Source organism: Xiphophorus couchianus, chromosome 21 (genome assembly GCF_001444195.1).
Source record: "Xiphophorus couchianus chromosome 21, X_couchianus-1.0, whole genome shotgun sequence".
Taxonomy (NCBI): domain Eukaryota; kingdom Metazoa; phylum Chordata; class Actinopteri; order Cyprinodontiformes; family Poeciliidae; genus Xiphophorus; species Xiphophorus couchianus.
Window position 1 is genome coordinate 328,459 of NC_040248.1, and position 13,805 is coordinate 342,263.

At 51.0% G+C, this 13,805-nt stretch overlaps 1 protein-coding gene across 8 annotated transcripts; it reads right to left on the minus strand.

The window, feature by feature from the left end:
* Positions 1–1,149: 1,149 nt before the first annotated feature.
* Positions 1,150–5,918, minus strand: LOC114136930 (leucine-rich repeat-containing protein 30-like). Of its 8 annotated transcripts, XM_028005352.1 has the most exons (10): positions 5,792–5,918; positions 4,492–4,848; positions 4,254–4,385; positions 4,067–4,180; positions 3,852–3,986; positions 3,646–3,779; positions 3,507–3,555; positions 2,501–2,648; positions 2,363–2,413; positions 1,851–2,158 (listed from the first exon to the last, which is right to left on the minus strand). In XM_028005352.1, the coding sequence occupies exons 2-10, from the start codon at positions 4,639–4,641 to the stop codon at positions 2,106–2,108; spliced, it is 966 nt and encodes a 321-aa protein (XP_027861153.1). In that variant the 5' UTR covers positions 4,642–4,848; positions 5,792–5,918; the 3' UTR covers positions 1,851–2,105. The 8 variants fall into 8 exon arrangements, with proteins under 8 accessions (XP_027861154.1, XP_027861153.1, XP_027861152.1 ...); XM_028005353.1 differs by lacking the exons at positions 2,363–2,413; positions 2,501–2,648 and adding an exon at positions 1,150–1,805; XM_028005351.1 differs by having other exon boundaries at positions 2,363–2,636.
* Between the last annotated feature and the right edge of the window lie 7,887 nt (positions 5,919–13,805).

Consider the following 13,805-nt stretch of genomic DNA (forward strand, 5'->3'; position numbering starts at 1 on the left):
GTATTTTTACTTCGTTACTATACAACACTGTCTATTTCTATACAAGAACAGAATTTCAAACTTTTCTATAGATCCTACTATACCCCTGTTCGTCTTCAGAGAATGTTCCCCAACCGTTCCAATCTGTGCTGCAAATGTTTGAGGCACAGAGGTACTTTTCTCCATCTATTCTGGTCATGTGATTTATTAAAGGACCTTTTGGAGGGACGTACATTTGGTGATTGAAAAGGTTTTGGGTGTTCGCTTTTCTTTGTCTCCTGTGTTCTATCTTTTAAATGTTTCCCCCAATCATTTGGATGCACATTCTAAATCCTTGTTTACAATTTTTCCATTTCTTGCCAAGAAATGTATTTTGTTACAACGAACTTCTCCTTCTGCCCCCACAGTAAATATGTGGCTCACACAGAAATCTGTTATCCTTCCTTTGGAAAAGCTGACCATGATCTCAATCACAAATCAGATACATTTTTGACACTTTGGGGTCCCCTTGAGTCTTTTCTGCTTGGTCCCTAGGATTTTATTTTATTTTTTATTATTATTATTTTGTTTTATAGCTCTATTTATTCTTGCCTGCTTTTGTTTCTCCGCTCTTGATGGCTGAGGGATGACGTGGACTGGAGGAGAGGATGGACACCCTATTTCTCGTGCATGTGGGGTATTTTGTTGTAGATTTTGTGTTTGTTTTTGTTTTTGTTTGTTTGTTTGTTTGTATGTGTGGCGGCACAGGTTTCTTCCTTGTTCTTTATATTGTAACGAATCTAAAATTAATAAAAATAATATAAAAAAAAACAAACAGAAAATGGTAAATCATGTGAATACATTAACAATGATATGTTCATATTAAAATTTGCAGATGACTCAGTGGTGGGGCGTGCTGTGGTGGCGCAGGGGGTTAGCACATTTGGAGGCCTTAGACCCGCGGACGTCGCGGGTTCGACTCCCGACGACCTTTGCCGCATGTCCTCCTTCAAAAATGGCGCCGGCTCAGCTGGCTGCCTGCAGACGCAGCTCCGTCCTGTGTGTGTTAATCTGTGTATAAAAAATTCTTGCTGTAACTGCGAAATAATTTCCCTGCTGGGATGAATGAAGTAATTCTTCTTCTTCTGATAGTTAGCTTTCTACACGACAAACATGTGGCCCATGAGTTTGTTGACTGGTGGGATAAACTTTTCTTTTATTACATGTACAGAAAACAAAGAACATGTGCTCTGATCTTAGACAGAAGCTTCATAACTCAACTCAAACAGTAATTAAAGGTCAGACAGTAGAAAACTATAAATATCTTGGATAATAAGTTCAAATTTACCTGCCATTCAGAGAACCTGCAAAAAAAGAGCCAGCAAAGATTGTTCTAAGAAAACTGGCAAAGTTTCAGGTTGATGAGTCAAAGATGATCATATATTGATGTTTTCTCTCCTCTGTTGGTTTGGAAATCTTAGTATTCGGCACAGTAATAAATACTAGTAATAAGATCTTAGGAGTTGAACAATGCTCACTTACAGAACTGATTAAAAACACACCATCAGGGAAACTAAAGCCAAGCTTGTTGACATGCTGACTTAATTTCCTGCCTTCTGGCCTCCAGCTCAGACTCTCCGTATGGACAGTGACAGTGAAAGACACTAACAGTAAGGATAACAGTAACAGTGAGAACAACACTGACACTAACAGTAAGGATAACACTAACAGTAACAGCCCAGAGGTCAAGAGGTTCTGAGACGGTTCTGTTTACGTTGTGGTCGTTCCAAAGTGAAGAACATCAGCAAGAGAACCAACAAGATGGCTTCTGTTTCCGTCTCTCCATCCCATAATGAAATGTAATGCCTCTGAAGAAGCTCCGCCCACTTCACCTGTCCCTCAGGTGGGTGAAAACTCTGCCTGGAAGATTGAAGTAGGTCTGAAGTTCTGGTTCTTCAAAATTCTTCATCATGATTTCAGAAAGCTTCGCTGCCATCCTCAAGAGGGAACTGGCTCCGCCCCCAGGTTTCAGAGGCCCCACCCCCTATTCACCACCTGATCTCAGGTAATTGAAGAGCGCCGCCAGTCCTCCCTCCATCACCTCCTTCAGGGGCTTGATCAGCGGGTTGTGGACGATGTGGAGACCTTTATCCAGAGGATGGCAGGCCAGCTTCTGCAGGCGGGACAGATGGTGCATCTCCTGGACACACAGCCAACAATATTGTTATTGTTATTATTATGATCACGATTGATAATAAATGATGATAATCACTTATTTTTATATTTAGTAGTAGTATCGCTGTTATTATTATTATTTGTCATGTTGGTTCTAATCTTTTAACCCACATGCAGAAACACAAGCAGAGAACAGATATCAGAAAAATAAAGTTTATTGAAACAATATTGAAGTTTGCAGCTGTGTGGTTCTGGTCCTGCCGATGGGAGCCGGGGTCGTCTGCACTCCGAGGATGGTGAGGGAAAGACGGTGAGTTCGAGGTGTGTAGGACAAAAGAGTTCTCAGAGGTAAATGGAGTGATCTTACTGGAAGATGATGAGGTTCTGTCAGGTTCTGGTACCGCGGTCTCCCGGGCTACGGACTCTTTGCAGGGGTCTTTGAAGCGGTCCAGGGTCCAGGTTCCGGGGTGAGGTTCAGACGGAGAGTTTGTGGAAGGTAGAGGCTGCAGTGGAGGGAAGACAGGTATGTTTCAGATGAGGAGATCTCTGACTGCCAGCTGAAAATCCAGGAACTGTCTGTAACCAGTGGGTAACAGTTCACGGCGTCAAGAGGGGAAAATCCAAAAGGCCAGGATCTCAGGCTCCACAGTGGATAAATCCAAGGCATCATGAGGAAACACCTGAAGGAGAATCGACAGGAGAATATTGCAAGAGGTAACCTCAGGAAACTAGAAAGAAAACTCAGAGGGACGCAGAGTACCATAACTGGCAAACACTCAAAGTGCTGGTATCCCGCTCCTCACGTACTCCTACATGATGAGATGGTAGAACACCATCTCATCATGTTATTAATATTACCATACAGCAGGCAGCTCCAGGTAGTGCAGCCTCTAGGCGCCATCTAGTGGATGGAGAGGAAAACTGCAAGCAGCAGAGAATTATTATTATTATTATTATTATTATTATTATTATTATTATTATTCATCCATTTTCTAACCCCTGGTCCCCAGTAGGTCAGGAGGAGCTGCTGAGGTGGGGTCACCTGGACAGGTCGCCAGTCTGTTGCCAGGCAACACAGAGACAGACGGACAAACAACCATGAACACACACACACACACACACACACACACGCATGCACACGCACGCACGCACGCACGCACGCACACACACCTAGGGAGAATTTAGAGAGACCAGTTAACCTGACAGTCTTCTGGACTGGGAGGAAACCAGAGAACCAGAGAGAACCCACCATGCACAGGGAGAACAAGCCGGGAATCGAACCCAGGACCTTCTTGGCAACAGTGTTACCAACTGCACCACTGTGCAGCCCCTATTACCACCATCATCCTCGTCAGTGCGGGTCGGTTGCTCACCTCAGGAAGGTCTCTGATGTGGTTAAAGTCCAGGTTGAGCAGCTCCAGCCTGAAGGAAATCAGGAGAGCGCCATCAGGTGGAGAAATAATTTCTCCACAGCTGAATGTCCTGTGGCACCAGGCGTTCAGGTGGAGTTACCTGATGAGGAAGCAGAGGCCTCTGGGCAGACACTGGAGCTGGTTTCCCTCCATGATGAGGATCTTGAGCTCCAGCAGAGCCTGGATGTTCTCAGCCACGTTCTCCAGACGGTTGCAGGACAGATCCAGGAAGACCTGCAGGAGGACAGGGGGACAGCGGGTCACCTGCAGGCTGCCTGGGCCGCTCTCTGGCTGGTGGACACCTACCAGGGCCTTCATGCTGTAGATGCAGCCTGGCAGGTGAGCCATGAGGTTGTGGCTGAGGTTGAGCTTCCTGAGTCTGGTCAGGTTGGAGAGAGAAGCCGGCAGCGAGGAGAGCTGGTTGTTGGCCAGACTCAGGACCTGAAGTGGAGACAGAGGCGATCAGAGGATGAGCTCCGGAGGGGGGCGCCGCACAGCTGCGGACCTGAGACGAGGCGTACCTCCAGCTGCGTGCAGGCCCCCAGCTCCTCAGGAACCTCCGTCAGTCTGTTTCTGTAGACAAACAGAACCCGGAGTCTCCTCAGCTGGCCGATCTCTGCCGGCAGGCTGCTGAGCTGCAGACGGCACAGCGTCAGGTCCGGTTCTGACCAAAGCATGCTGCAGGAGGAGGGCTGTGATGGGGCTCACCTGGTTCCCCCACAGGTTGAGGACCAGCAGGTTGGACAGCAGGCCCAGCTGAGGGGGCAGCGCCTTCAGGTTGTTGAGGGACAGGTTCAGCTTCTCCAGCTCCTGCAGCTCCCACAGCTCCCCCGGAGCATCCTGAAGGAGCAGCAACATGCACCACTTTTATTTCAATAACACCTGCTCCACCTTCGCCTCAGGTAGCACCGCCGCTGCCTCCCTCCAGCAGGGGGCACTGCTGTACCTTGAGTCCACGGCGGGCCAGGCTCAGGACGTTGTGTCCAGACTGCTTGGAGAATCTTTGGATTTTGTCGGCAGACGACAGGCTGTCCTCTCTGCCCGGACTCCTCCTTTTCTCCTCCTTCACCTTCTCCCTGCACACTCTTCCTCCCATCTCCTCCTCTTCCTCTCTAGACAGATGTCTACAGCTGGAGCCGGGCTGATCTCACTCTTGCACCATCGGCGATGTCGTTTTGCTGCCAGCGTCCAGCTGGTTCTTCTGTGTAGAAGGACGGATGTTCCTCAGCTCCGTTTGGTGTTAAATACTGATCTGGTCGCGATCGTGGGAGACTCCACGTTGACCCCGATGACCCCTGTGACCCTGAAAATTTCATTGTATCAGACAGTGCTGTTAAATATTTATGGGTTGTGGTGGGAAGGCGGCACAGAGCAGCCGTTCATCCTGAGGTTTCTCAGATCGGTGATGGTGTCCGTAGAGTTTCTTCCTCTGTTAGACTTCAGATAATACCTGCAGCAGTTTGGCTCCAGACTGCAGCGAACTGCTTCAGATCAATAGAGGAGCCGACATGACGCTGCTGAAAAAGACTTTCGCTAAACTAGAAAGATTTTTCATCAATAGAGGAGAATAAGAATAATCCAGGGTTTATTCTTATGGGATTCTTTTAAAATAAAACTGATTCCATTAAAAATCTAATTCAGTTTACTTGTTTGTTCTTCAGATTTCTGATACTTTAGACTCTGTACCTAAACCTGTTTGGATGTAGTTGGTGTTCGAAGTTTCTTCCTGATGAAAGCAAAGAACCAACAGAACCAACAGAACCAACAGAAGGAAACGATGACAGTTGATCATTTTACAGTTATGAATCAAAGACGACACCAAGTGGGATTTTAGCCTTGATTTAAAGGAACTCGGTATTTCAGCACTTTTCTGGAAGTTTTTTTTCCCAGATTATTAGTTTACATGATTCTGTAATAACTTGTAGTTCTGCTAACCGCCTTTCAACACTTAGAAAACTTATAACCAGTTAAAATAATAACCAGAACCTGTGTGTGTTGTTTGATAACTGCTACTGGATCGGATTAATGTAATCTGTGTGGATCACAGCAGCAGGTGGACCTGTCATCATGAACAGAACCGGTTCTAACAGCCAGTGGGAGTTTGTCTCCCCCTGGTGGTGAACTGATGTTCTTCAGGCCTTCAGCTCTGAGACGAACCAGAAGAACTCAATCAGAACCTAAACCCGCCTGGTACCCAAAGGCTCTTCCTGGCGCTTTAAGACAAAACATTCATGAACGTTTCCTACCTGACGACCCGAAACGCCTCGATGGCACCAGGAGAAACCCAGCAATCGCTGAGAGCCGACCCTCAGGAGACCGGGCCGCCTGTGAGTGTTTACCAGGACAAGGAGTTCTATTTCAGGAGCACACACACACACACACACACACACACACACACACACACACACACACACACACAGCTGCTGCTGTCTGTCAGCCAACTGCTTAGAGCCTCAGTTTCACTGACACCACACTGCATCCGTCCGTCCGGTTCGGCGGTACCAGGTCCGGTGGTGACCCGTTACAGGTCTGCTCATCTCTGTCCTGGTACCACATTTCAGCTCATTCTGTGTTTTCCAGGCCATCACCTCCCCAGAACCAGAAGCAGGTGGATCTGGACCTGGTTCTGGTTCTCTTCCTGATCAGAGGAACCAGCAGCACCACCTGGGTGCTCCAGGTTCTGGATGAAGCGGACCGAGCCGGAGCTCAGAATCTGTCTTCTGTCGCAGAACTTTCTGGAACGTTTCCCTTCATTTATGGGACAAACGGATCCAGTTAATCAGGTTCTGATGCAGCTCAATTGGGTCCATAGTCTGAGGGTCTGGTTCTGGTTTCTTTCAGCGCCTCTAGTGGCACCAGGAGGTACTGCATGACCAACTCAAACATCAGCCTCAGTTTTCCAGAGAGATCTTTGAGGCCGGAACCAAACAGGAGAATGGATCAGAACCAGACAGAACTGGGGAAGGACTGCAGGAAACCCAGACGGTTCCTTCAGGGCGTCTGCCACTCCGACACATTCAGAACTTCTCTGTGTTCAAATAGAAATGGGTGGAGGAACCCCGCAATGGGAGCCAGGCAGAGGGCGGAGACTTCCTGTGACGGGTTGGTGACTTCCTGTGACGGGTTGGCGACTTCCTGTGACGGGTTGGCGACTTCCTGTGACGGGTTGGCGACTTCCTGTGACAGGTTGGTGACTTCCTGTGACAGATTGGCGACTTCCTGTGACGGGTTGGCGACTTCCTGTGACGGGTTGGTGACTTCCTGTGACGGGTTGGTCCACCAGCTTTTCCTGTGACGGGTTGTGACTTCCTGTGACGGGTTGGTCCACCAGCTTTTCCTGTGACGGGTTGGTGACTTCCTGTGACGGGTTGGTGACTTCCTGTGACGGGTTGGTGACTTCCTGTGACAGGTTGGTGACTTCCTGTGACGGGTTGGTGACTTCCTGTGTCGGGTTGGTGACTTCCTGTGTCGGTTGGTGACTTCCTGTGACGGGTTGGTGACTTCCTGTGACAGGTTGGCGACTTCCTGTGACGGGTGGTGACTTCCTGTGACGGGTTGGTGACTTCTTGTGACAGGTTGGTGACTTCCTGTGACGGGTTGGTGACTTCCTGTGACAGGTTGGTGACTTCCTGTGACGGGTTGGTGACTCCTGTGACGGGTTGGTGACTTCCTGTGACGGGTTGGTCCACCAGCTTTTCCTGTGACGGGTTGGTGACTTCCGGTGACGGGTTGGTGACTTCCTGTGACGGGTTGGTGACTTCCTGTGACGGGTTGGTCCACCAGCTTTTTCTGTGGACGGGTTTGGTGACTTCCTGTGACGGGTTGGTGACTTCCTGTGACGGGTTGGCGACTTCCTGTGACGGGTTGGTGACTTCCTGTGACGGGTTGGTGACTTCCTGTGAAGGGTTGGTCCACCAGCTTTTCCTGTGACGGGTTGGTGACTTCCTGTGACGGGTTGGTGACTTCCTGTGACGGGTTGGTGACTTCCTGTGACAGGTTGGTGACTTCCTGTGACGGGTTGGTGACTTCCTGTGACAGGTTGGCGACTTCCTGTGACGGGTTGGTGACTTCCTGTGACAGGTTGGTGACTTCCTGTGTCGGGTTGGTGACTTCCTGTGACGGGTTGGTGACTTCCTGTGACAGGTTGGTGACTTCCTGTGACGGGTTGGTGACTTCCTGTGACAGGTTGGCGACTTCCTGTGACGGGTTGGTGACTTCCTGTGACGGGTTGGTGACTTCCTGTGACGGGTTGGCGACTTCCTGTGACGGGTTGGTGACTTCCTGTGACGGGTTGGTGACTTCCTGTGACAGATTGGTGACTTCCTGTGACGGGTTGGTCCACCAGCTTTTCCTGTGACGGGTTGGTGACTTCCTGTGATGGGTTGGTGACTTCCTGTGACGGGTTGGTGACTTCCTGTGACAGGTTGGTGACTTCCCTGTGTCGGGTTGGTGACTTCCTGTGTCGGGTTGGTGACTTCCTGTGACGGGTTGGCGACTTCCTGTGACGGGTTGGTGACTTCCTGTGACAGGTTGGTGACTTCCTGTGACGGGTTGGTGACTTCCTGTGACGGGTTGGTGACTTCCTGTGACGGGTTGGTGACTTCCTGTGACGGGTTGGTGACTTCCTGTGACGGGTTGGTCCACCAGCTTTTCCTGTGACGGGTTGGTGACTTCCTGTGACGGGTTGGTGACTTCCTGTGACGGGTTGGTGACTTCCTGTGACAGGTTGGGGACTTCCTGTGACGGGTTGGTGACTTCCTGTGACAGGTTGGCGACTTCCTGTGACGGGTTGGTGACTTCCTGTGACGGGTTGGTGACTTCCTGTGACGGGTTGGCGACTTCCTGTGACGGGTTGGTGACTTCCTGTGACGGGTTGGTGACTTCCTGTGACAGATTGGTGACTTCCTGTGACGGGTTGGTCCACCAGCTTTTCCTGTGACGGGTTGGTGACTTCCTGTGATGGGTTGGTGACTTCCTGTGACGGGTTGGTGACTTCCTGTGACAGGTTGGCGACTTCCTGTGACGGGTTGGTGACTTTCCTGTGACAGGTTGGCGACTTCCTGTGTCGGGTTGGTGGACTTCCTGTGACGGGTTGGTGACTTCCTGTGACGGGTTGGTGACTTCCTGTGACGGGTTGGTGACTTCCTGTGACGGGTTGGTGACTTCCTGTGACGGGTTGGTCCACCAGCTTTTCCTGTGACGGGTTGGTGACTTCCTGTGAACGGGTTGGTGACTTCCTGTGACAGGTTGGCAACTTCCTGTGACGGGTTGGTGACTTCCTGTGACGGGTTGGTGACTTCCTGTGACGGGTTGGTGACTTCCTGTGACGGGTTGGTGACTTCCTGTGACGGGTTGGTCCACCAGCTTTTCCTGTGACGGGTGGTGACTTCTGTGATGGGTTGGTGACTTCCTGTGAAGGGTTGGTGACTTCCTGTGACAGGTTGGTGACTTCCTGTGTCGGTGGTGACTTCCTGTGTCGGGTTGGTGACTTCCTGTGACGGGTTGGCGACTTCCTGTGTCGGGTTGGTGACTTCCTGTGACGGGTTGGCGACTTCCTGTGACGGGTTGGTGACTTCCTGTGACGGGTTGGTGACTTCTTGTGACAGGTTGGTGACTTCCTGTGACGGGTTGGTGACTTCCTGTGACGGGTTGGTGACTTCCTGTGACGGGTTGGTGACTTCCTGTGACGGGTTGGTGACTTCCTGTGACGGGTTGGTGACTTCCTGTGACAGGTTGGCGACTTCCTGTGACGGGTTGGTGACTTCTTGTGACGGGTTGGTGACTTCCTGTGACGGGTTGGTGACTTCCTGTGATGGGTTGGTGACTTCCTGTGACGGGTGGTCCACCAGCTTTTCCTGTGACGGGTTGGTGACTTCCTGTGATGGGTTGGTGACTTCCTGTGACGGGTGGTGACTTCCTGTGACAGGTTGGTGACTTCCTGTGTCGGGTTGGTGACTTCCTGTGTCGGGTTGGTGACTTCCTGTGACGGGTTGGCGACTTCCTGTGACGGGTTGGGGACTTCCTGTGACAGGTTGGTGACTTCCTGTGACGGGTTGGTGACTTTCCTGTGACGGGTTGGTGACTTCCTGTGACGGGTTGGTGACTTCCTGTGACGGGTTGGTGACTTCCTGTGACGGGTTGGTCCACCAGCTTTTCCTGTGACGGGTTGGTGACTTCCTGTGACGGTTGGTGACTTCCTGTGACGGGTTGGTGACTTCCTGTGACAGGTTGGGGACTTCCTGTGACGGGTTGGTGACTTCCTGTGACAGGTTGGCGACTTCCTGTGACGGGTTGGTGACTTCCTGTGACGGGTTGGTGACTTCCTGTGACGGGTTGGCGACTTCCTGTGACGGGTTGGTGACGTCCTGTGACGGGTTGGTGACTTCCTGTGACAGATTGGTGACTTCCTGTGACGGGTTGGTCCACCAGCTTTTCCCTGTGACGGGTTGGTGACTTCCCTGTGATGGGTTGGTGACTTCCTGTGACGGGTTGGTGACTTCCTGTGACAGGTTGGCGACTTCCTGTGACGGGTTGGTGACTTCCTGTGACAGGTTGGCGACTTCCTGTGTCGGGTTGGTGACTTCCTGTGACGGGTTGGTGACTTCCTGTGACGGGTTGGTGACTTCCTGTGACGGGTTGGTGACTTCCTGTGACGGGTTGGTGACTTCCTGTGACGGGTTGGTCCACCAGCTTTTCCTGTGACGGGTTGGTGACTTCCTGTGACGGGTTGGTGACTTCCTGTGACAGGTTGGCAACTTCCTGTGACGGGTTGGTGACTTCCTGTGACGGGTTGGTGACTTCCTGTGACGGGTTGGTGACTTCCTGTGACGGGTTGGTGACTTCCTGTGACGGGTTGGTCCACCAGCTTTTCCTGTGACGGGTTGGTGACTTCCTGTGATGGGTTGGTGACTTCCTGTGACGGGTTGGTGACTTCCTGTGACAGGTTGGTGACTTCCTGTGTCGGGTTGGTGACTTCCTGTGTCGGGTTGGTGACTTCCTGTGACGGGTTGGCGACTTCCTGTGTCGGGTTGGTGACTTCCTGTGACGGGTTGGCGACTTCCTGTGACGGGTTGGTGACTTCCTGTGACGGGTTGGTGACTTCTTGTGACAGGTTGGTGACTTCCTGTGACGGGTTGGTGACTTCCTGTGACGGGTTGGTGACTTCCTGTGACGGGTTGGTGACTTCCTGTGACGGGTTGGTGACTTCCTGTGACGGGTTGGTGACTTCCTGTGACAGGTTGGCGACTTCCTGTGACGGGTTGGTGACTTCTTGTGACGGGTTGGTGACTTCCTGTGACAGGTTGGTGACTTCCTGTGACGGGTTGGTGACTTCCTGTGACAGGTTGGTGACTTCCTGTGACGGGTTGGTGACTTCCTGTGACGGGTTGGTGACTTCCTGTGACAGGTTGGCGACTTCCTGTGACGGGTTGGTGACTTCTTGTGACGGGTTGGTGACTTCCTGTGACAGGTTGGCGACTTCCTGTGACGGGTTGGTGACTTCCTGTGACGGGTTGGTCCACCAGCTTTTCCTGTGCGGGTTGGTGACTTCCTGTGATGGGTTTGGTTGACTTCCTGTGACGGGTTGTGTGACTTCCTGTGACAGGTTGGTGACTTCCTGTTGTCGGGTTGGTGACTTCCTGTGTCGGGTTGGTGGACTTCCTGTGACGGGTTGGCGACTTCCTGTGACGGGTTGGTGACTTCCTGTGACAGGTTGGTGACTTCCCTGTGACGGGTTGGTGACTTCCTGTTGACGGGTTGGTGACTTCCTGTGACGGGTTGGTGACTTCCTGTGACGGGTTGGGACTTCCTGTGACGGGTTGGTCCACCAGCTTTTCCTGTGACGGGTTGGTGGACTTCCTGTGACGGGTTGGTGACTTCCGTGACGGGTTGGTGACTTCCTGTGACAGGTTGGGGACTTCCTGTGACGGGTTGGGACTTCCTGTGACAGGTTGGCGACCTTCCGTGACGGGTTGGTGACTTCCTTTGACGGGTTGGTGACTTCCTGTGACGGGTTGTTGGCGACTTCCTGTGACGGGTTGGTGACTTCCTGTGACGGGTTGGTGACTTCCTGTGACAGATTGGTGACTTCCTGTGACGGGTTGGTCCACCAGCTTTTCCTGTGACGGGTTGGTGACTTCCTGTGATGGGTTGGTGACTTCCTGTGACGGGTTGGTGACTTCCTGTGACAGGTTGGCGACTTCCTGTGACGGGTTGGTGACTTCCTGTGACAGGTTGGCGACTTCCTGTGTCGGGTTGGTGACTTCCTGTGACGGGTTGGTGACTTCCTGTGACGGGTTGGTGACTTCCTGTGACGGGTTGGTGACTTCCTGTGACGGGTTGGTGACTTCCTGTGACGGGTTGGTCCACCAGCTTTTCCTGTGACGGGTTGGTGACTTCCTGTGACGGGTTGGTGACTTCCTGTGACAGGTTGGCAACTTCCTGTGACGGGTTGGTGACTTCCTGTGACGGGTTGGTGACTTCCTGTGACGGGTTGGTGACTTCCTGTGACGGGTTGGTGACTTCCTGTGACGGGTTGGTCCACCAGCTTTTCCTGTGACGGGGTTGGTGACTTCCTGTGATGGGTTGGTGACTTCCTGTGACGGGTTGGTGACTTCCTGTGACAGGTTGGTGACTTCCTGTGTCGGGTTGGTGACTTCCTGTGTCGGGTTGGTGACTTCCTGTGACGGGTTGGCGACTTCCTGTGTCGGGTTGGTGACTTCCTGTGACGGGTTGGCGACTTCCTGTGACGGGTTGGTGACTTCCTGTGACGGGTTGGTGACTTCTTGTGACAGGTTGGTGACTTCCTGTGACGGGTTGGTGATCCTGTGATGGGTTGGTGACTTCCTGTGACGGGTTGGTGACTTCCTGTGACGGGTTGGTGACTTCCTGTGACGGGTTGGTGACTTCCTGTGACAGGTTGGCGACTTCCTGTGACGGGTTGGTGACTTCTTGTGACGGGTTGGTGACTTCCTGTGACAGGTTGGTGACTTCCTGTGACGGGTTGGTGACTTCCTGTGACAGGTTGGTGACTTCCTGTGACGGGTTGGTGACTTCCTGTGACGGGTTGGTGACTTCCTGTGACAGGTTGGCGACTTCCTGTGACGGTTGGTGACTTCTTGTGACGGGTTGGTGACTTCCTGTGACAGGTTGGCGACTTCCTGTGACGGGTTGGTGACTTCCTGTGACGGATTGGTCCACCAGCTCTTCCTGTCACTGGCTGACGGAGTGAAGATAAATGGAAAGAGCTAAATTGCAGGTTGTTTCGATTGTTTCTGGTCTGTTTGAAAATTGAAAATGTCTCTTTCCACTGGGTGTTTGCAGGGCTTGTCCAAGGTAACACTTGTTGAGACGCTTATCAAGGACGCACACACAGTTTGTACACACATTGAATTCTTCACTTCCACAAGAAGGAGGAAACAAACGCACCCAGTAAACACTTGCATTCAATTGACTGAGAGGTTGCGAGGCAACAGTACTTTTCTGTTCCAAGCATGAGCAGAAAATGTTTCTTAAGAGAGCAGAGAGACGAGTTTTTGAGTATGAGGAGAAAGGTTTGAGAAAGCAGAGTGAATAGTTGAAGGGTAGCAGAAGCCTGGAGTTCAAGTGAAGTCCTGCTTTCAGACTGGAACTGTGTGCTGTGGGAATTATGGCAGTAAAATTTTCCTCCAAAGTCTGGGCCTATTGTCTGTTGCTGGACCATACAGTTCCTACACATCGCCACTGGGGGGGTCAGCAAAATCGCAGCAGATGGAAACTGCAGATCAGCAGAAACTAGATGCTGATGCCTCGTTTGACCTCCTTCATGTTTTCATTAATATTATCGAGTGGTAATCTGAGCTGCTGGACATTCTGCTGGAAACAATTATGACAATAATAATTTTCTACTCACAAAGCAAAAGTACAGAAAACCTCAAAACAGATTCAGAACTAAAAATTACAATTTATAAACCAATCCAACATATAAATAATCACAATTACAATAAAAACCCTGAAAGTTTTTAATTAAAACAGGAAAAACCCAAAATGTCCAAATTACAGCACTGTGCAAAGTTTTTTCATATCCTTTAAACTTTTCCACATTTTGCTACATTATAAACCAAATAGCATATTTCAATGTGAAAGAACAAAAGTGTTTATAACCCAGGAAGCAAAAAATGAAACATGTTCCAAAACATTTTCACAGATAAAAAGTTCAGTTTATTCTGATCTGGCTGTTTGAGTCCAACATGGCTTCTGGCTACCGGCTAACCGCTAACTGCT